Source organism: Coregonus clupeaformis, chromosome 26 (assembly GCF_020615455.1).
Source record: "Coregonus clupeaformis isolate EN_2021a chromosome 26, ASM2061545v1, whole genome shotgun sequence".
Taxonomy (NCBI): Eukaryota; Metazoa; Chordata; class Actinopteri; order Salmoniformes; family Salmonidae; genus Coregonus; species Coregonus clupeaformis.
The window spans coordinates 37,253,662-37,276,284 of record NC_059217.1 but is presented as its reverse complement, the minus strand read 5'-3'; the positions used below and the strand labels follow the sequence as shown (position 1 = coordinate 37,276,284).

Here is a 22,623-nt window from a genome sequence, read left to right as displayed (position 1 = left end):
TTTTTCCCCACTGTATAGGCATTTGACTTGTATCTCCATTAAGCTGATGTATTGGCATGCACAGAGACAGAGAGAGGCCGAGAGAGAGAGGGAGGGCGAGAGAGAGAGGGCGAGAGAGAGAGGGCGAGAGGGGCGAGAGGGGGGGGGTGGGGGGGGTCGGGGGAGAGAGAGAGATAGATATATATACATCTCAAGCCATGCATGTTTGGATACTGGAAGGGTGCAATCTCCATACAGGGCAGACTGGGAAACAGGCGCAACCAACCATGGATGGGGTGGAGGTGGGGTGTGGGGAACTTGACGACAACTTGCGGACAGTGGGTTTAGAACAACAATGGCAAAAACTGTATACAAAAAAGTATAAATATACCACCAAAAGGGCACTTGTGAGTGGGAGGGCAAAGGGCAGGTGCTCAGGCACAGGTAGACCCCTATCTGTGAATGAGGTTTCATTTCCAGTTTTTAGGACTACAAACTGGCGAGCTCTATGGCCACAACCATCTGTGACAATCTAAAGAGAGAAAGAATGCTTTGAGTACAAAACTGTGGATACATTAGAGACCATTTTCTCTGGCACGCTCAATTCTCTTAGCATATCTTTCAAGTCTAATGCGACAAAATAATTGTGGAGAATCTAAGGCTGGTGACAATTTTTTTTTGAAAGTCTTGGCAAAACTAGAGGTTAGGAATCTGGGCTAATATCCATACAGTTTCTCTCTAGCAAAACACAGAACACAGAATTGGTCTTGACCTGACCCTTAAAAACAATGTGCACACACAAACATTTGATGCTAAAATTATTTTTATTATTTTATAATGCTTGAAGAATTTTATATAGAAATGGATATAGAAAACAAGGGAAAGCATGAGAATGAATTTCAGAAAATATTTGTAAAATTGCAGAGGTCACTTGTTAGCAAGGAAAACGTCAGGAACTGAAAAAATACAAAAAGGTATCATTGTTAGAATCATGTAATACTGTGTGTCAAACAAACTTCAGTCATCAGCTTTAACATTCTCTGAGTTGTAACATTGTCCTCTCTTACCTATGCATTATGCCTTCGTTTTTCTGCACACAAGGGTTTTGAAGAATTTAGCAAAGCGATTTTTCCCAGCTGCAAATATAGAGACATCAGAGAGAGAGAGAGAGAGAGAGAGAGAGAGAGAGAGAGAGAGAGAGAGAGAGAGAGAGAGAGAGAGAGAGAGAGAGAGAGAGAGAGAGAGAGAGAGAGAGAGAGAGAGAGAGAGAGAGAGAGAGAGAGAGAGAGAGAGATGTTGATTCAACGTCATCACATAAAAACAAAATTGGGTGGAAAGAAGGGTGATTCAACCAGAAAACTCCACTGATATCAGACAGCTAAATGCGTCGTTAGATTCTTTTTCGCCCTTCCGCGTCACTTTCTACACAGAATACATCCGCTAAACATAGAATCAAGCTGTTTATCTGTCTCTCTGTGACTGACGATAACTTCGGCAGGAAGTTGACTACAAATACAAAGTTGCCAATATCTTTGCAATTCAACAAGCGAAGGATAAAATATGCTTCAACTGAAAACCGAGATGACTGCATTAGAAAATAAATCCAGTAGGCTGTATAGGCCTATGTTTCAATCATATTGAAATCAATTTCATGTTCAGTCAATTTACTTCTATTTTTTGTAGGCTACACTGTCTGTAATTTTTACCTCAATATATTTCATGATGTGTAACAACATGTGCTACATGGGCCAAATGAATCTGTGATTTAGTGCATTATTATAGGGTAAGCATTAGAATAAGCCGCCTCAATATTTGCAGCCATAAGGTGGTAATGGCTCTCTAGGAGCTGATCCGTCATCAGTATTGTGGAATAATTATAATGTTAAGGTAAGATTTAAATGGAGAAATCTGATCAGAGAGCAGCCCTGCCTTTCTTTCGATCAGTATCGAGACCTACTCCAATGACGCACTTAGTGAACGTTCTCTCTGCGTGGTGTTTTGGGAAACGCATGTGACATCTTCGGCCATTATAAAAACGATGCATCGTTAAAACACTAGTAAGCTTAAGTTCCATCGCTATCAGGAAACCGGGCCCTGGTCTTTACCTTTGCTCTTTGCTGGCTGGTCCTTCTGAGGGTTCAGAGTCTTTGACTCAGTTGCAGTAACCATGGAGACATCTGACAAGACAACGGAAAATGGAGGATGTTAATACCATGAGAGAGAGAGAGAGAGAGAGAGAGAGAGAGAGAGAGAGAGAGAGAGAGAGAGAGAGAGAGAAGCTTTGACTATATACAGACTCAGTGAGTATAGCCTCGCTATTGAGAGAGGCCGCCGTAGGCACTGCCCACAAAATGAGGTGGAATCCCTCAGATTACACAGACCCACAAAGAATTTTGAACTATTTGCCCATTGTTACAATACTGTATATAGACGTAATATGACATTTGAAATGTCTTTATTCTTTTTGAACTTCTGAGTGTAATGTTTACTTTTAATATTTATTGTTTATTTCTCTTTTGTTTACTACCTACTTCACTTGCTTTGACAATGTTAACATACGTTTCCCATGCCAATAAAGCCCTTAAATTGAAATTGAATTGAGAGAGAGAGAGAGAGACCACATTTACACCCTCCACACTCTAATTGACAAACAAGTCAACAAAAACAAAGGCACAATCTACTCGTGTTTTGTAGACTTCAAGAAAGCATTTGATTCAATTTTGCACTAAGGTATTTTATTACAAACGAATAGTAAGTGGTATTGGAGGGAAAACATATGATGTTATTAAATCAATGTACACTAAAAACAACTTAAAATCGGCAACAAGCCGAGACTTCTTCTCTCAGGGACGTGGAGTGAAACAGGGCTGCCCAATAAGTGCAACACTATTTAACCTCTATGAATTGGCAAAAACATTAGAAGAATCGGCAGCACCTGGTCTCACCCTACACAACACTGAAATCAAGTGTCTGCTGTACGCAGATGACCTGGTGCAACTGTCTCCCACTTAGGAGGGGTTACAGCAGCATCTAGATCATCTGCACAGGTTCTGTCAGACCTGGGCTCTGACCGTTAATCTAAAAAACCCCGAATATAATGATATTCCAAAAAAGGTCAGGAAATCAGGATGACAAATATAAATTCTATTTGGACACACCAAAAGTTACACGTATCTAGGACTAAATATCAGCAACACAGGTAGCTTTCACATGGCTGTGAATGAGCTGAGAGACAAAGCAAGAAGAGCCATTAAAAGGAATATTAAAATCGAAATTCCAATTAGAATCTGGCTCAATCAGTTATAGAACCAAGTGCTCTATATGGCAGCGAAGTATGGGGTCCGCTCTCTAATAATGAATTTCTCTCTGTCTCTCTCTCTCTGTCTCTCTCTTTCTCTCTCTGTCTCTCTCTTTCTCTCTCTGTCTCTGTCTCTGTCTCTCTCTCTCTGTCTCTCTGTGTCTCTCTCTGTTTCTCTCTCTCTCTGTCTCTCTTTTTCTCTGTCTCTCTCTCTCTGTTTCTCTCTCTGTCTCTCTCTCTGTTTCTCTCTGTCTCTGTCTCTCTCTCTCTGTGTCTCTCTCTCTGTCTCTCTGTCTCTCTCTTTCTCTCTGTCTCTCTCTCTTTTTCTCTCTCGTCCTTTTTTGTCTCCCTCTCTCTATATCTCTCGTCCTTTTTATCTTTGCACTGTGTCATCAAATACTTTGTGAAAAGTCTGTCCCTCTCTATCCCCCTTCATGTTTTACCTTTGCATTTTGCTGACTGTTGATCATGCGGGTCCTTGCTCTTTAGCCCTGATGCAGTGAAAATAGAGTAATCTAAGGACAGAAAAGGAATATATATGAATGGAGATTTGATAGGACAATAACACACAGCAGTAAAAGTAGAGTTAAGTCCTATAGGCTGTTTCAATGCACCAGAGGAGTAGTCACACATAACTCAGTACCTTAGTGAGATACACTGCTGTTACTTAAATGTAATACAGTTTTATTAGCCTCCCCATGGGGGATTAAGATGGCATCGTCTGAGTACAACGTGATGCTAAACCACCCTGAAGGATGCAAAGCAGAAACATCTGTGTACGCTATCCCTCATGCAGTGAAAAAGACAAAAACAAAAACAAAAAAAATGACGTCAGCTTTATGCGACATCTTTTTGAGTGCGGACCATCACACTTTATTGCTTATTTGAATTTAAGGGTTTTACGCACCAACCTAACTTTAGGGAGAGCGCGATGGTGCTCTTTGCTTTTAAACCACAGAGAATGAAATGTTTTGTGTTTGAGTCCCTTGTCACTTTGCCTGGTCCTACCTTTACATTGTGGTTGTCTGGTCTGTTTGCCTGTCCCTTCTTGATTCTCTACCCTGTCCAGGTGTTCCTGTAAGGCCTTCTCATTCCTCAGCCTGCGCTGCTCTTCTTTAGACAGCACCTCCTCCTCCTTTCTCTTTCCCTCTATCTCTTTGGCCTGGTCTTTATCTCTCCTATCCTTCCGACAAGGCCAAATTCTCTCCTCTTCTGCCATCCTCTCAAATTTGTCCATAAGGAGCTCTGCATCTGTCTTTGGCGCTGTTACTTTGTCATTCCCATCTTTCTTTTGGACAATCTCACTTTTCTTACTCACTTTGACCTGCAGAAACTGGGGGACCTTGGCCACGCCTTGACTGCTCGTGGAAAACACAGAGAAATCTGAGAGAGAGAGAGAGAGAGAGAGAGAGAGAGAGAGAGAGAGAGAGAGAGAGAGAGAGAGAGAGAGAGAGAGAGAGAGAGAGAGAGAGAGAGAGAGAGAGAGAGAGAGAGAGAGAGAGAGAGAGAGAGAGAGAGAGAGAGAGAGAGAGAGAGAGAGAGAGAGAGAGAGAGAGAGAGAGAGAGTAGCTTTGACTATATACAGACTCAGTGAGCATAGCCTTGCTATTGAGAGAGGCCGCCGTAGGCACTGCCCACAAAATGAGGTGGAATCCCTCAGATTACACAGACCCACAAAGAATTTTGAACTATTTGCCCATTGTTACAATACTGTATATAGACGTAATATGACATTTGAAATGTCTTTATTCTTTTTGAACTTCTGAGTGTAATGTTTACTGTTAATATTTATTGTTTATTTCTCTTTTGTTTACTACCTACTTCACTTGCTTTGACAATGTTAACATACGTTTCCCATGCCAATAAAGCCCTTAAATTGAAATTGAATTGAGAGAGAGAGAGAGACCACATTTACACCCTCCACACTCTAATTGACAAACAAGTCAACAAAAACAAAGGCACAATCTACTCGTGTTTTGTAGACTTCAAGAAAGCATTTGATTCAATTTTGCACTAAGGTATTTTATTACAAACAAATAGTAAGTGGTATTGGAGGGAAAACATATGATGTTATTAAATCAATGTACACTAAAAACAACTTAAAATCGACAACAAGCCGAGACTTCTTCTCTCAGGGACGTGGAGTGAAACAGGGCTGCCCAATAAGTGCAACACTATTTAACCTCTATGAATTGGCAAAAACATTAGAAGAATCGGCAGCACCTGGTCTCACCCTACACAACACTGAAATCAAGTGTCTGCTGTACGCAGATGACCTGGTGCAACTGTCTCCCACTTAGGAGGGGTTACAGCAGCATCTAGATCATCTGCACAGGTTCTGTCAGACCTGGGCTCTGACCGTTAATCTAAAAAAACCCGAATATAATGATATTCCAAAAAAGGTCAGGAAATCAGGATGACAAATATAAATTATATTTGGACACAGTTCTATTAGAACACACCAAAAGTTACACGTATCTAGGACTAAATATCAGCAACACAGGTAGCTTTCACATGGCTGTGAATGAGCTGAGAGACAAAGCAAGAAGAGCCATTAAAAGGAATATTAAAATCGAAATTCCAATTAGAATCTGGCTCAATCAGTTATAGAACCAAGTGCTCTATATGGCAGCGAAGTATGGGGTCCGCTCTCTAATAATGAATTTCTCTCTGTCTCTCTCTTTCTCTCTCTGTCTCTCTCTTTCTCTCTCTGTCTCTCTGTGTCTCTCTCTGTTTCTCTCTCTCTCTGTCTCTCTTTTTCTCTGTCTCTCTCTCTCTGTTTCTCTCTCTGTCTCTCTCTCTGTTTCTCTCTGTCTCTGTCTCTCTCTCTCTGTGTCTCTCTCTCTGTCTCTCTGTCTCTCTCTGTCTCTCTCTTTCTCTCTGTCTCTCTCTCTTTTTCTCTCTCGTCCTTTTTTGTCTCCCTCTCTCTATATCTCTCGTCCTTTTTATCTTTGCACTGTGTCATCAAATACTTTGTGAAAAGTCTGTCCCTCTCTATCCCCCTTCATGTTTTACCTTTGCATTTTGCTGACTGTTGATCATGCGGGTCCTTGCTCTTTAGCCCTGATGCAGTGAAAATAGAGTAATCTAAGGACAGAAAAGGAATATATATGAATGGAGATTTGATAGGACAATAACACACAGCAGTAAAAGTAGAGTTAAGTCCTATAGGCTGTTTCAATGCACCAGAGGAGTAGTCACACATAACTCAGTACCTTAGTGAGATACACTGCTGTTACTTAAATGTAATACAGTTTTATTAGCCTCCCCATGGGGATTAAGATGGCATCGTCTGAGTACAACGTGATGCTAAACCACCCTGAAGGATGCAAAGCAGAAACATCTGTGTACGCTATCCCTCATGCAGTGAAAAAGACAAAAACAAAAAAAATGACGTCAGCTTTATGCGACATCTTTTTGAGTGCGGACCATCACACTTTATTGCTTATTTGAATTTAAGGGTTTTACGCACCAACCTAACTTTAGGGAGAGCGCGATGGTGCTCTTTTCTTTTAAACCACAGAGAATGAAATGTTTTGTGTTTGAGTCCCTTGTCACTTTGCCTGGTCCTACCTTTACATTGTGGTTGTCTGGTCTGTTTGCCTGTCCTCTTTACCCTGTCCAGGTGTTCCTGTAAGGCCTTCTCATTCCTCAGCCTGCGCTGCTCTTCTTTAGACAGCACCTCCTCCTCCTTTCTCTTTCCCTCTATCTCTTTGGCCTGGTCTTTATCTCTCCTATCCTTCCGACAAGGCCAAATTCTCTCCTCTTCTGCCATCCTCTCAAATTTGTCCATAAGGAGCTCTGCATCTGTCTTTGGCGCTGTTACTTTGGCATTCCCATCTTTCTTTTGGACACTCTCACTTTTATTACTCACTTTGACCTGCAGAACCTGGGGGACCTTGGCCACGCCTTGACTGCTCGTGGAAAACACAGAGAAATCTGAGAGAGAGAGAGAGAGAGAGAGAGAGAGAGAGAGAGAGAGAGAGAGAGAGAGAGAGAGAGAGAGAGAGAGAGAGAGAGAGAGAGAGAGAGAGAGAGAGAGAGAGAGAGAGAGAGAGAGAGAGAGAGAGAGAGAGAGAGAGAGAGAGAGAGAGAGAGAGAGAGAGAGAGAGAGAGAGAGAGAGAGAGAGAGAGAGAGATTGGAAATAAACATCATCGCTGTTATTTAGAGCCTAGTGTGTCTCAGTTGGTATGGCATGGCGCTTGCAACACCAGGGTTGTTTTCCCACGTGGGGCCAGTATAAAAAGTATGCACTCACTACTGTTAAGTCGCTCTGGATAAGAGCGTCTGCTAAATTACTAAAAGTTGTATTTAAAATGTAAAAAGCACCTCAGACAGCTCTACTTATCATAGCATGTACCTCCAACCCTCCTTACCTTTGCACTTAGCTAGCTGTTCCTGACGAGATCTCTGAAGGACCTCTATCTCCGTCTTCTCTTGATTAATTCCCCCACTTGTCAGGTCATTTTCACCTTTGACCTTTACTGGCTGCTCTGTCTGTGGGTTCTGAGTCTTTCCCTCCACTGCAGCCATCTGCTCTTGATTTATCTTTCCACTCTTTTCTCTTGAGATCTCTCCATCAATCCTATCTGTATTCGGTAATGCGGTAACTGTGTCATCATTGTTTTGTCTTTTCTTCTCATAGTCCTCTTTCCTCTTTTGCCATATTTCGTCAGTTAGGAACACATCATCACTATCATAGTCACTCTCTGACCAGTCTGTGTCAATGTCCAGGTCCTGTTCACCTTTGACCTTTGCTGCCTGGTCTGTCTGATTGTTCTGAGTCTTTCCTCCAGCTGCAGCAAACACAGACAAGAGAAGAGAGAGAAGGGACATTACTAGACAGATATAACATAGAGACGTAATAGAAACACCTTGAACAAGCTTTCAAGCTAGCTCAGCACGCATCATTGCATCAATATGGTCATTCTAGCCTTTTTCACCTTTGCACATTGCTGGGTTGTCCTCTTGAGCTTTCAGAGTCCTTGACGCAGTTGCAGTAACCATGGAGACATCTGACAGGAAAAAGGAAAATGGCTGGTGTTAATATCAGTGTGTTTGAAAATAATACCCTGAACACTAAAAGATGTACAGTATTGACGATGCTTTCATGCTGGACATGCTTTCAAATGAACTAAACACAATATAATTTACTAGACAAGTTCAAGGACAGTGAATATCAATGGTCCAACAGATCATTGTATTCATGTAATAGGCTGCAATCCAAATATGAATGTGTGACTACCATAGAGTGAATGGTTTCAATTTACAAAACAACTGTAAACTAAGATGACATGAAAATAAAAAATTAAAACATTACCCACTGTACACAGACGTCAGTTCAACATCTAGTTTTGATTTACATTTGACTGAGTTGTCAACTAACGTGAATTCAATGTGAAATCAACTAAATGTGAACCATCTCATTGGATTTAGGTTAAAAGTTGGGTGAAAAAAAATACAAACATTACTGAAATTCAAATCAAATCAAATCAAATGTTATTGGTCACATGCGCCGAATACAACAGGTGCAGACATTACAGTGAAATGCTTACTTACAGCCCTTAACCAACAGTGCATTTATTTTAAACAAAAAAAGTAAAAATAAAACAACAACAAAAAAAGTGATGAGAAAAAAAAGAGCAGAAGTAAAATAAAGTGACAGTAGGGAGGCTATATATACAGGGGGGTACCGTTGCAGAGTCAATGTGCGGGGGCACTGGCTAGTTGAGGTAGTTGAGGTAATATGTACATGTGGGTAGAGTTAAAGTGACTATGCATAAATACTTAACAGAGTAACAGCAGCGTAAAAAGGATGGGGTGGGGGGGCAGTGCAAATAGTCCGGGTAGCCATGATTAGCTGTTCAGGAGTCTTATGGCTTGGGGGTAGAAACTGTTGAGAAGTCTTTTGGACCTAGACTTGGCACTCCGGTACCGCTTGCCGTGCGGTAGCAGAGAGAACAGTCTATGAGTAGGGTGGCTGGAGTCTTTGACAATTTTGAGGGCCTTCCTCTGACACCGCCTGGTATAGAGGTCCTGGATGGCAGGAAGCTTTGCCCCAGTGATGTACTGGGCCGTACGCACTACCCTCTGTAGTGCCTTGCGGTCGGAGGCCAAGCAGTTGCCATACCAGGCGGTGATGCAACCAGTCAGGATGCTCTCGATGGTGCAGCTGTAGAATTTTTTGAGGATCTGAGGACCCATGCCAAATCTTTTTAGTCTCCTGAGGGGGAATAGGCTTTGTCGTGCCCTCTTCACGACTGTCTTGGTGTGTTTGGACCATGATAGTTCGTTGGTGATGTGGACACCAAGGAACTTGAAGCTCTCAACCTGTTCCACTACAGCCCCGTCGATGAGAATGGGGGCGTGCTCAGTCCTCTTTTTTTTCCTGTAGTCCACAATCATCTCCTTTGTCTTGGTCATGTTGAGGGAGAGGTTGTTGTCCTGGCACCACACGGCCAGATCTCTGACCTCCTCCCTATAGGCTGTCTCATCGTTGTCGGTGATCAGGCCTACCACTGTTGTGTCGTCGGCAAACTTAATGATGGTGTTGGAGTCGTGCCTGGCCATGCAGTCATGGGTGAACAGAGAGTACAGGAGGGGACTGAGCAAGCACCCCTGAGGGGCCCCCATGTTGAGGATCAGTGTGGCAGATGTGTTGTTACCTACCCTTACCACCTGGGGGCGGCCCGTCAGGAAGTCCAGGATCCAGTTGCAGAGGGAGGTGTTTAGTCCCAGGATCCTTAGCTTAGTGATGAGCTTAGAGGGCACTATGGTGTTGAATGCTGAGCTGTAGTCAATGAATAGCATTCTCACGTAGGTGTTCCTCTTGTCCAGGTGGGAAAGGGCAGTGTGGAGTGCAATAGAGATTGCATCATCTGTGGATCTGTTGGGGTGGTATGCAAATTGGCGTGGGTCTAGGGTTTCTGGGATAATGCTGTTGATGTGAGCCATGACCAGCCTTTCAAAGCACTTCATGGCTACAGACGTCAGTGCTACGGGTCGGTAGTCATTTAGGCAGGTTATCTTAGAGTCCTTGGGCATGGGGACTATGGTGGTCTGCTTGAAACATGTTGGTATTCCAGACTCAGTCAGGGACATGTTGAAAATGTCAGTGAAGACACTTTACTGACATTCCTTTACATTGATGACGTTTTGCAAATCCAAGCAGTTTTCCATGTTGATTCAACGTCATCACATAAAAACAAAATTGGGTGGAAAGAAGGGTGATTCAACCAGTTTGTGCCCAGTGGGTAGTGGGTCTTATATGACACAGCAATTCATAATGCTGCACCCCTCCTATTTCTTACCTTTGCACTGCTGCGTCTGAGCATCAGCTGAAAAGATGGATAAATCTGCGGAGAGAGGTGGGAAAGAGGAGAGATAGATAAACATACTGAAGGAATTCATGCTCACTTCACATTCTGAACTTTAAGCACTGAGCTCTTCTTCTCCTTATCCACTAGTGGTCTTTCTTCTTAGTCTCTCTCTTCTTAGTCTCTCTCTCTCTCTCTCTCTCTCTCTTTCTCTCTCTTTCTCTCTCTCTCTCTTTCTCTCTGTCTCTCTCTTTCTATCTGTCTCTCTCTCTTTCTCTCTCTCGTCCTTTTTATCTTTGCACTGTGTCATCAAATACTTTGTGAAAAGTCTGTCCCTCTCTATCCCCCTTCATGTTTTACCTTTGCATTTTGTTGACTGTTGATCATGCGGGTCCTTGCTCTTTAGCCCTGATGCAGTGAAAATAGAGTAATCTAAGGACAGAAAAGGAATATATATGAATGGAGATTTGATAGGACAATAACACACAGCAGTAAAAGTAGAGTTAAGTCCTATAGGCTGTTTCAATGCAGCAGAGGAGTAGTCACACATAATCTGTGTACGCTATCCCTCATGCAGTGAAAAAGACAAAAACAAAAACAAAAAAAATGACGTCAGCTTTATGCGACATCTTTTTGAGTGCGGACCATCACACTTTATTGCTTATTTGAATTTAAGGGTTTTACGCACCAACCTAACTTTAGGGAGACGCGATGGTGCTCTTTGCTTTTAAACCACAGAGAATGAAATGTTTTGTGTTTGAGTCCCTTGTCACTTTGCCTGGTCCTACCTTTACATTGTGGTTGTCTGGTCTGTTTGCCTGTCATTTCCGGATTCTTTACCCTGTCCAGGTGTTCCTGTAAGGCCTTCTCATTCCTCAGCCTGCGCTGCTCTTCTTTAGACAGCACCTCCTCCTCCTTTCTCTTTCCCTCTATCTCTTTGGCCTGGTCTTTATCTCTCCTATCCTTCTGACAAGGCCAAATTCTCTCCTCTTCTGCTATCCTCTCAAATTTGTCCATAAGGAGCTCTGCATCTGTCTTTGGCGCTGTTACTTTGTCATTCCCATCTTTCTTTTGGACACTCTCACTTTTATTACTCACTTTGACCTGCAGAACCTGGGGGACCTTGGCCACGCCTCGACTGCCCGTGGAAAACACAGAGAATTCTGAGAGAGAGAGAGAGAGAGAGAGAGAGAGAGAGAGAGAGAGAGAGAGAGAGAGAGAGAGAGAGAGAGAGAGAGAGAGTGAGAGAGGAAATAAACATCATCGCTGTTATTTAGAGCCTAGTGTGTCTCAGTTCGTATGGCATGGTGCTTGCAACACCAGGGTTGTGGGTTCGATTCCCACGTGGGGCCAGTATAAAAAGTATGCACTCACTACTGTTAAGTCGCTCTGGATAAGAGCGTCTGCTAAATTACTAAAAGTTGTATTTAAAATGTAAAAAGCACCTCAGACAGCTCTACTTATCATAGCATGTACCTCCAACCCTCCTTACCTTTGCACTTAGCTAGCTGTTCCTGACGAGATCTCTGAAGGACCTCTATCTCCGTCTTCTCTTGATTAATTCCCCCACTTGTCAGGTCCTGTTCACCTTTGACCTTTGCTGCCTGGTCCGTCTGAGTGTTCTGAGTCTTTCCTCCAGCTGCAGCAAACACAGACAAGAGAAGAGAGAGAAGGGACATTCCTTGACAGATATAACATAGAGACGTAATAGAAACACCTTGAACAAGCTTTCAAGCTAGCTCAGCACGCATCATTGCATCAATATGGTCATTCTAGCCTTTTTCACCTTTGCACATTGCTGGGTTGTCCTCTTGAGCTTTCAGAGTCCTTGACGCAGTTGCAGTAACCATGGAGACATCTGCCAGGAAAAAGGAAAATGGCTGGTGTTAATATCAGTGTGTTTGAAAATAATAACCTAAACACTAAAAGATGTACAGTATTGACGATGCTTTCATGCTGGACATGCTTTCAAATGAACTAAAAACAATATAATTTACTAGACAAGTTCAAGGACAGTGAATATCAATGGTCCAACAGATCATTGTATTCATGTAATAGGCTGCAATCCAAATATGAATGTGTGACTACCATAGAGTGAATGGTTTCAATGTACAAAACAACTGTAAACTAAGATGACATGAAAATAAAAAATTAAAATATTACCCACTGTACACAGACGTCAGTTCAACATCTAGTTTTGATTTACATTTGACTGAGTTGTCAACTAACGTGAATTCAACGTGAAATCAACTAAATGTGAACCATGTCATTGGATTTAGGTTAAAAGTTGGGTGAAAAAAAATACAAACATTACTGAAATTCCTTTACATTGATGACGTTTTGCAAATCCAAGCAGTTTTCCATGTTGATTCAACGTCATCACATAAAAACAAAATTGGGTGGAAAGAAGGGTGATTCAACCAGTTTGTGCCCAGTGGGTAGTGGGTCTTATATGACACAGCAATTCATAATGCTGCACCCCTCCTATTTCTTACCTTTGCACTGCTGCGTCTGAGCATCAGCTGAAAAGATGGATAAATCTGCGGAGAGAGGTGGGAAAGAGGAGAGATAGATAAACATACTGAAGGAATTCATGCTCACTTCACATTCTGAACTTTAAGCATTGAGCTCTTCTTCTCCTTATCCACTAGTGGTCTTTCTTCTTAGTCTCTCTCTCTCTCTCTCTCTCTCTCTCTTCTCTCTCTCTCTCTCTCTCTCTCTCTCTCTCTCTCTCTCTCTCTCTCTCTCTCTCTCTCTCTCTCTCTCTCTCTCTCTCTCTCTCTCTCTCTCTCTCTCTCTCTCTCTCTCTCTCTCTCTCTGTCTCTGTCTCTCTCTCTGTCTGTCTCTCTCTGTCTCTCTCTGTCTCTCTCTCTTTCTCTCTCTCGTCCTTTTTATCTTTGCACTGTGTCATCAAATACATTGTGAAAAGTCTGTCCCTCTCTATCCCCCTTCATGTTTTACCTTTGCATTTTGCTGACTGTTGATCATGCGGGTCCTTGCTCTTTAGCCCTGATGCAGTGAAAATAGAGTAATCTAAGGACAGAAAAGGAATATATATGAATGGGGATTTGATAGGACAATAACACACAGCAGTAAAAGTAGAGTTTAGTCCTATAGGCTGTTTCAATGCACCAGAGGAGTAGTCACACATAACTCAGTACCTTAGTGAGATACACTGCTGTTACTTAAATGTAATACAGTTTTATTAGCCTCCCCATGGGGATTAAGATGGCATCATCTGAGTACAACGTGATGCTAAACCACCCTGAAGGATGCAAAGCAGAAACATCTGTGTACGCTATCCCTCATGCAGTGAAAAAGACAAAAACAAAAACAAAAAAAATGACGTCAGCTTTATGCGACATCTTTTTGAGTGCGGACCATCACACTTTATTGCTTATTTGAATTTAAGGGTTTTACGCACCAACCTAACTTTAGGGAGAGCGCGATGGTGCTCTTTGCTTTTAAACCACAGAGAATGAAATGTTTTGTGTTTGAGTCCCTTGTCACTTTGCCTGGTCCTACCTTTACATTGTGGTTGTCTGGTCTGTTTGCCGGTCCCTTCCTGATTCTCTACCCTGTTCCGGTGTGCCTGTAAGGCCTTCTCATTCCTCAGCCTGCGCTGTCTGGTCTGTTTGCCTGTCCTCTCTACCCTGTCCAGGTGTTCCTGTAAGGCCTTCTCATTCCTCAGCCTGCGCTGCTCTTCTTTAGACAGCACCTCCTCCTCCTTTCTCTTTCCCTCTATCTCTTTGGCCTGGTCTTTATCTCTCCTATCATTCTGACAAGGCCCCCTTCTCCCCTCTTCTGCCATCCCCTCATATTTGTCCATAATGAGCTCTGCAACTGTCTTTGGATCTGTTACTTTGTCATTCCCATCTTTCTTTTGGACACTCTCACTTTTCTTACTCACTTTGACCTGCAGAAACTGGGGGACCTTGGCCACGCCTTGACTGCTCGTGGAAAACACAGAGAAATCTGAGAGAGAGAGAGAGGGAGAGAGAGAGAAGGAGAGAGAGAGAGAGAGAGAGAGAGAGAGAGAGAGCGAGAGAGAGCGAGAGAGAGCGAGAGATTGGAAATAAACATCATCGCTGTTATTTAGAGCCTAGTGTGTCTCAGTTGGTATGGCATGGCGCTTGCAACACCAGGGTTGTGGGTTCGATTCCCACGTGGGGCCAGTATAAAAAGTATGCACTCACTACTGTTAAGTCGCTCTGGATAAGAGCGTCTGCTAAATTACTAAAAGTTGTATTTAAAATGTAAAAAGCACCTCAGACAGCTCTACTTATCATAGCATGTACCTCCAACCCTCCTTACCTTTGCACTTAGCTAGCTGTTCCTGACGAGATCTCTGAAGGACCTCTATTTCCGTCTTCTCTTGATTAATTCCCCCACTTGTCAGGTCCTGTTCACCTTTGACCTTTGCTGCCTGGTCCGTCTGAGTGTTCTGAGTCTTTCCTCCAGCTGCAGCAAACACAGACAAGAGAAGAGAGAGAAGGGACATTCCTAGACAGATATAACATAGAGACGTAATAGAAACACCTTGAACAAGCTTTCAAGCTAGCTCAGCACGCATCATTGCATCAATATGGTCATTCTAGCCTTTTTCACCTTTGCACATTGCTGGGTTGTCCTCTTGAGCTTTCAGAGTCCTTGACGCAGTTGCAGTAACCATGGAGACATCTGACAGGAAAAAGGAAAATGGCTGGTGTTAATATCAGTGTGTTTGAAAATAATAACCTAAACACTAAAAGATGTACAGTATTGACGATGCTTTCATGCTGGACATGCTTTCAAATGAACTAAAAACAATATAATTTACTAGACAAGTTCAAGGACAGTGAATATCAATGGTCCAACAGATCATTGTATTCATGTAATAGGCTGCAATCCAAATATGAATGTGTGACTACCATAGAGTGAATGGTTTCAATGTACAAAACAACTGTAAACTAAGATGACATGAAAATAAAAAATTAAAATATTACCCACTGTACACAGACGTCAGTTCAACATCTAGTTTTGATTTACATTTGACTGAGTTGTCAACTAACGTGAATTCAACGTGAAATCAACTAAATGTGAACCATGTCATTGGATTTAGGTTAAAAGTTGGGTGAAAAAAATACAAACATTACTGAAATTCCTTTACATTGATGACGTTTTGCAAATCCAAGCAGTTTTCCATGTTGATTCAACGTCATCACATAAAAACAAAATTGGGTGGAAAGAAGGGTGATTCAACCAGTTTGTGCCCAGTGGGTAGTGGGTCTTATATGACACAGCAATTCATAATGCTGCACCCCTCCTATTTCTTACCTTTGCACTGCTGCGTCTGAGCATCAGCTGAAAAGATGGATAAATCTGCGGAGAGAGGTGGGAAAGAGGAGAGATAGATAAACATACTGAAGGAATTCATGCTCACTTCACATTCTGAACTTTAAGCATTGAGCTCTTCTTCTCCTTATCCACTAGTGGTCTTTCTTCTTAGTCTCTCTCTCTCTCTCTCTCTCTCTCTCTCTCTCTCTCTCTCTCTCTCTCTCTCTCTCTCTCTCTCTCTCTCTCTCTCTCTGTCTCTGTCTCTCTCTCTGTCTCTCTGTCTGTCTCTCTCTGTCTCTCTCTGTCTCTCTCTCTTTCTCTCTCTCGTCCTTTTTATCTTTGCACTGTGTCATCAAATACATTGTGAAAAGTCTGTCCCTCTCTATCCCCCTTCATGTTTTACCTTTGCATTTTGCTGACTGTTGATCATGCGGGTCCTTGCTCTTTAGCCCTGATGCAGTGAAAATAGAGTAATCTAAGGACAGAAAAGGAATATATATGAATGGGGATTTGATAGGACAATAACACACAGCAGTAAAAGTAGAGTTTAGTCCTATAGGCTGTTTCAATGCACCAGAGGAGTAGTCACACATAACTCAGTACCTTAGTGAGATACACTGCTGTTACTTAAATGTAATACAGTTTTATTAGCCTCCCCATGGGGATTAAGATGGCATCATCTGAGTACAACGTGATGCTAAACCACCCTGAAGGATGCAAAGCAGAAACATCTGTGTACGCTATCCCTCATGCAGTGAAAAAGACAAAAACAAAAACAAAAAAAATGACGTCAGCTTTATGCGACATCTTTTTGAGTGCGGACCATCACACTTTATTGCTTATTTGAATTTAAGGGTTTTACGCACCAACCTAACTTTAGGGAGAGCGCGATGGTGCTCTTTGCTTTTAAACCACAGAGAATGAAATGTTTTGTGTTTGAGTCCCTTGTCACTTTGCCTGGTCCTACCTTTACATTGTGGTTGTCTGGTCTGTTTGCCGGTCCCTTCCTGATTCTCTACCCTGTTCCGGTGTGCCTGTAAGGCCTTCTCATTCCTCAGCCTGCGCTGTCTGGTCTGTTTGCCTGTCCTCTCTACCCTGTCCAGGTGTTCCTGTAAGGCCTTCTCATTCCTCAGCCTGCGCTGCTCTTCTTTAGACAGCACCTCCTCCTTTCTCTTTCCCTCTATCTCTTTGGCCTGGTCTTTATCTCTCCTATCCTTCTGACAAGGCCCCCTTCTCCCCTCTTCTGCCATCCCCTCATATTTGTCCATAATGAGCTCTGCAACTGTCTTTGGATCTGTTACTTTGTCATTCCCATCTTTCTTTTGGACACTCTCACTTTTCTTACTCACTTTGACCTGCAGAAACTGGGGGACCTTGGCCACGCCTTGACTGCTCGTGGAAAACACAGAGAAATCTGAGAGAGAGAGAGAGGGAGAGAGAGAGAAGGAGAGAGAGAGAGAGAGAGAGAGAGAGAGAGAGAGAGAGAGAGCGAGAGAGAGCGAGAGAGAGCGAGAGATTGGAAATAAACATCATCGCTGTTATTTAGAGCCTAGTGTGTCTCAGTTGGTATGGCATGGCGCTTGCAACACCAGGGTTGTGGGTTCGATTCCCACGTGGGGCCAGTATAAAAAGTATGCACTCACTACTGTTAAGTCGCTCTGGATAAGAGCGTCTGCTAAATTACTAAAAGTTGTATTTAAAATGTAAAAAGCACCTCAGACAGCTCTACTTATCATAGCATGTACCTCCAACCCTCCTTACCTTTGCACTTAGCTAGCTGTTCCTGACGAGATCTCTGAAGGACCTCTATCTCCGTCTTCTCTTGATTAATTCCCCCACTTGTCAGGTCCTGTTCACCTTTGACCTTTGCTGCCTGGTCCGTCTGAGAGTTCTGAGTCTTTCCTCCAGCTGCAGCAAACACAGACAAGAGAAGAGAGAGAAGGGACATTACTAGACAGATATAACATAGAGACGTAATAGAAACACCTTGAACAAGCTTTCAAGCTAGCTCAGCACGCATCATTGCATCAATATGGTCATTCTAGCCTTTTTCACCTTTGCACATTGCTGGGTTGTCCTCTTGAGCTTTCAGAGTCCTTGACGCAGTTGCAGTAACCATGGAGACATCTGACAGGAAAAAGGAAAATGGCTGGTGTTAATATCAGTGTGTTTGAAAATAATACCCTAAACACTAAAAGATGTACAATATTGACGATGCTTTCATGCTGGACATGCTTTCAAATTAACTAAACACAATATAATTTACTAGACAAGTTCAAGGACAGTGAATATCAATGGTCCAACAGATCATTGTATTCATGTAATAGGCTGCAATCCAAATATGAATGTGTGACTACCATAGATTGAATAGTTTCAATGTACAAAACAACTGTAAACTAAGATGACATGAAAATAAAAAATTAAAATATTACCCACTGTACACAGACGTCAGTTCAACATCTAGTTTTGATTTACATTTGACTGAGTTGTCAACTAACGTGAATTCAACGTGAAATCAACTAAATGTGAACCATGTCATTGGATTTAGGTTAAAAGTTGGGTGAAAAAAAATACAAACATTACTGAAATTCCTTTACATTGATGACGTTTTGCAAATCCAAGCAGTTTTCCATATTGATTCAACGTCATCACATAAAAACAAAATTGGGTGGAAAGAAGGGTGATTCAACCAGTTTGTGCCCAGTGGGTAGTGGGTCTTATATGACACAGCAATTCATAATGCTGCACCCCTCCTATTTCTTACCTTTGCACTGCTGCGTCTGAGCATCAGCTGAAAAGATGGATAAATCTGCGGAGAGAGGTGGGAAAGAGGAGAGATAGATAAACATACTGAAGGAATTCATGCTCACTTCACATTCTGAACTTTAAGCATTGAGCTCTTCTTCTCCTTATCCACTAGTGGTCTTTCTTCTTAGTCTCTCTCTTCTTAGTCTCTCTCTCTCTCTCTCTTTCTCTCTCTTTCTCTCTGTCTCTCTCTCTTTCTCTCTCTCGTCCTTTTTATCTTTGCACTGTGTCATCAAATACTTTGTGAAAAGTCTGTCCCTCTCTATCCCCCTTCATGTTTTACCTTTGCATTTTGCTGACTGTTGATCATGCGGGTCCTTGCTCTTTAGCCCTGATGCAGTGAAAATAGAGTAATCTAAGGACAGAAAAGGAATATATATGAATGGAGATTTGATAGGACAATAACACACAGCAGTAAAAGTAGAGTTAAGTCCTATAGGCTGTTTCAATGCAGCAGAGGAGTAGTCACACATAATCTGTGTACGCTATCCCTCATGCAGTGAAAAAGACAAAAACAAAAACAAAAAAAATGACGTCAGCTTTATGCGACATCTTTTTGAGTGCGGACCATCACACTTTATTGCTTATTTGAATTTAAGGGTTTTACGCACCAACCTAACTTTAGGGAGAGCGCGATGGTGCTCTTTGCTTTTAAACCACAGAGAATGAAATGTTTTGTGTTTGAGTCCCTTGTCACTTTGCCTGGTCCTACCTTTACATTGTGGTTGTCTGGTCTGTTTGCCTGTCATTTCCGGATTCTTTACCCTGTCCAGGTGTTCCTGTAAGGCCTTCTCATTCCTCAGCCTGCGCTGCTCTTCTTTAGACAGCACCTCCTCCTCCTTTCTCTTTCCCTCTATCTCTTTGGCCTGGTCTTTATCTCTCCTATCCTTCTGACAAGGCCAAATTCTCTCCTCTTCTGCTATCCTCTCAAATTTGTCCATAAGGAGCTCTGCATCTGTCTTTGGCGCTGTTACTTTGTCATTCCCATCTTTCTTTTGGACACTCTCACTTTTATTACTCACTTTGACCTGCAGAACCTGGGGGACCTTGGCCACGCCTCGACTGCCCGTGGAATACACAGAGAATTCTGAGAGAGAGAGAGAGAGAGAGAGAGAGAGAGAGAGAGAGAGAGAGGTTGATTCAACGTCATCACATAAAAACAAAATTGGGTGGAAAGAAGGGTGATTCAACCAGAAAACTCCACTGATATCAGACAGCTAAATGCGTCGTTAGATTTTTTTTTGCCCTTCCGCGTCACTTTCTGCACAGAAGACATCCGCTAAACATAGAATCAAGCAGTTTATCTGTCTCTCTGTGACTGACGATAACTTCGGCAGGAAGTTAACTACAAATACGAAGTTGCCAATATCTTTGCAATTCAACAAGCGAAGGATAAACATTTGCTTCAACTGAAAACCGAGATGACTGCATTAGAAAAAAAATCCAGTTGGCTGTATAGGCCTATATTTCAATCATATTGAAATCAATTTCATGTTCAGTCAATTTACTTCTATTTGTAGGCTACACTGTCTGTAATTTTTACCTCAATATATTTCATGATGTGTAACAACATGTGCGCACTGATGGGCCAAATGAATCTGTGATTTAGTGCATTATTATAGGGTAAGCATTAGAATAAGCCGCCTCAATATTTGCAGCCATAAGGTGGTAATGGCTCTCTAGGAGCTGATCCGTCATCAGTATTGTGGAATAATTATAATGTTAAGGTAAGATTTAAATGGAGAAATCTGATCAGAGAGCAGCCCTGCCTTTCTTTCGATCAGTATCGAGACCTACTCCAATGACGCACTTAGTGAACGTTCTCTCTGCGTGGTGTTTTGGGAAACGCATGTGACATCTTCGGCCATTATAAAAACGATGCATCGTTAAAACACTAGTAAGCTTAAGTTCCATCGCTATCAGGAAACCGGGCCCTGGTCTTTACCTTTATACTTTGCTGGCTGGTCCTTCTGAGGATTCAGAGTCTTTGACTCAGTTGCAGTAACCATGGAGACATCTGACAAGACAAAGGAAAATGGAGGATGTTAATACCACACTCCATGTGTGCAGTTGTATAACACTTTCAATGTACAAAAGAACTGTAAACTAAGATGACCTTTGCACTGGGTCTGTTTGACCTCAGCACCAGCTGAGAAGATGGAGGAATCTGGGAGAGAGGGAGTTGGGAAACAGACAGTATAAGTTAAGGTGTTGAAGCTAACCTCACATATCACACTTTATTCTCTGTCTATTCCCTCTCCTTTTTACCTTTGACCTTTTCTGGTTGATCCTCATCAGGGTCCTGAGTCTTCACCTCTGCCACATCAAAGATGGAGAAATCTGACATTTGAAGATAAAGGTGTGAAAAGGTAAGTGTCATCGATGTCAGTGGCATTCACTACAATTAATAACAGATAAATGACAAATTGCACATGCTGTCAAACATCTTTCTTCTTTACCTTTTGACGTTTCCGATTGGTCTTCCTGAGGATGCTGAGTCTCTCCCTCTACTCCAGGAAGTATCCTGTCCTCCTTCCTCTCCTCCTGACTCTCTAACTCTCCTTTGTCCTTTTGGTCATCCTCTTCTTCCACTTGGTTGGATTTGACACTCTCACAGTCATTGCTATCTGACCCCTTTCCAGGAGTCAAAGTGAGCTCGTCAGATTCTGTTGCTCCATCTGTTTTGTATGTCTCTGTGTCTTGGCTTTGACCCTCTTTTCTCTCACCCTCCTCTTTCTTTTCGTTGTTTTGGGTTGTTTTCTCTTTACCAACGTTGTTGTCTGTATTGTCTTTGTCAACCATGTCTTTCTTCATGTTGATTTCCTCAATCACAGATGTGTCACTATCTTGACATACCCCCACACTGTTGTCTTTCATCTCATCTGAACTGTTTTCCTTCTCAACCTTTTCGGTTGTTTTGACAATTGCAGTATCACTGTCTGGTGTTTCCTCACTTTCGCTATCGTCACTCTCCGAACTTTCATCACTTCCAAAGTGAAATTCCCACACTTCCAAGATTATCTTTTTCACCTTTTTCTTCCCCACTGTGTCTTCCACCCTCTTTCTTTCCTCCTTCTCCATCGCTGTCTTCTCTGCATGCTGTCTTTCCATCTTTATTGTCATCTCCTCCAACTCTCTCATTTTTCCTAAAATCTCACCTCTCTCCGTGTCTTCCAGTTTCCTTATTTTCATGTCCTCCTCGTGCTTTCTTTCGCCTTTCCTTTCTCTCAACTCTTCTCTAAGCTGACTCTCAACTTCTCTCTTCCTCTCCTCCTCCAGCTCTCTAGTTTGTTTCTCCATGTGTGTCATATTTTCTTCTGCACTTAGTCTCTTTTCTTTCAGGAGCTCTCTCCTGTCTCCTTCCCTTGCTTCCTTCACACACTTATTTTCATCTTCCTTTCTCTCTTCCCCGTCTCTTCTTTTTCTATCGCTCAGGGTCTCCGTTAGCCTGGCTTGCTTTTTCAGCATCTGTTGTTCTTCTCCCATCTTTCTCTTTGCTTCTTCCACCTTTCTCTTTGCTTCTTCCACCGTTCTCTTTGCTTCTTCTATCATTCTCTTTGCTTCTTCCACCTTTCTCTTTGCTTCTTCCATCTTTCTCTTTGCTTCTTCCACCTTTCTATTTGCTTCTTCCACCTTCCTCTCTGCTTTCATCCATGCATCTTCCTTTCGGTTTTCTTCTTCTTCCTTCCAGTAAAACTCTTTCCATTCCTCCACTCTCTTCTTTTCAGATATCTCCCACTTGTCTCTCTCCTCCTGTCTTTTCTTCTGGAGCGCCATCTGTTTCTCTACCTTTTGCCTCTCAGATTTCTCCATGAACCTCCTCCTTTCCTCCTCCATCTCTCTCTCCCTTTCCCTCATTCTAATATCCATCAACAGCAAGTCTTCATCCTTCATCTGATTTATTTTTG

General features: G+C 42.4%; 1 protein-coding gene across 12 annotated transcripts; it reads right to left on the bottom strand.

Moving 5' to 3' along the window:
- Positions 1-806: 806 nt before the first annotated feature.
- Positions 807-22,256, bottom strand: LOC121540530 (trichohyalin). 12 transcript variants are annotated; one of them, XM_045207847.1, is made up of 31 exons: positions 21,175-22,256; positions 20,984-21,055; positions 20,832-20,882; positions 20,661-20,732; positions 19,428-19,802; positions 18,999-19,070; positions 18,675-18,719; positions 17,966-18,037; positions 17,672-17,818; positions 16,878-17,324; positions 16,314-16,385; positions 15,911-15,955; positions 15,203-15,274; positions 14,909-15,055; positions 14,120-14,569; positions 13,556-13,627; positions 13,090-13,134; positions 12,381-12,452; positions 12,087-12,233; positions 11,383-11,757; positions 10,955-11,026; positions 10,589-10,633; positions 8,222-8,293; positions 7,655-8,074; positions 6,851-7,216; positions 6,293-6,364; positions 4,286-4,660; positions 3,721-3,792; positions 2,085-2,156; positions 1,047-1,115; positions 807-935 (listed from the first exon to the last, which is right to left on the bottom strand). In XM_045207847.1, exons 1-30 carry the CDS (start codon positions 22,199-22,201, stop codon positions 1,054-1,056), a joined length of 5,505 nt encoding a protein of 1,834 aa, XP_045063782.1. In that variant the 5' UTR covers positions 22,202-22,256; the 3' UTR covers positions 807-935; positions 1,047-1,053. The 12 variants fall into 12 exon arrangements, with proteins under 12 accessions (XP_045063782.1, XP_045063785.1, XP_045063784.1 ...); XM_045207850.1 differs by lacking the exon at positions 13,090-13,134; XM_045207849.1 differs by lacking the exon at positions 15,911-15,955.
- Between the last annotated feature and the right edge of the window lie 367 nt (positions 22,257-22,623).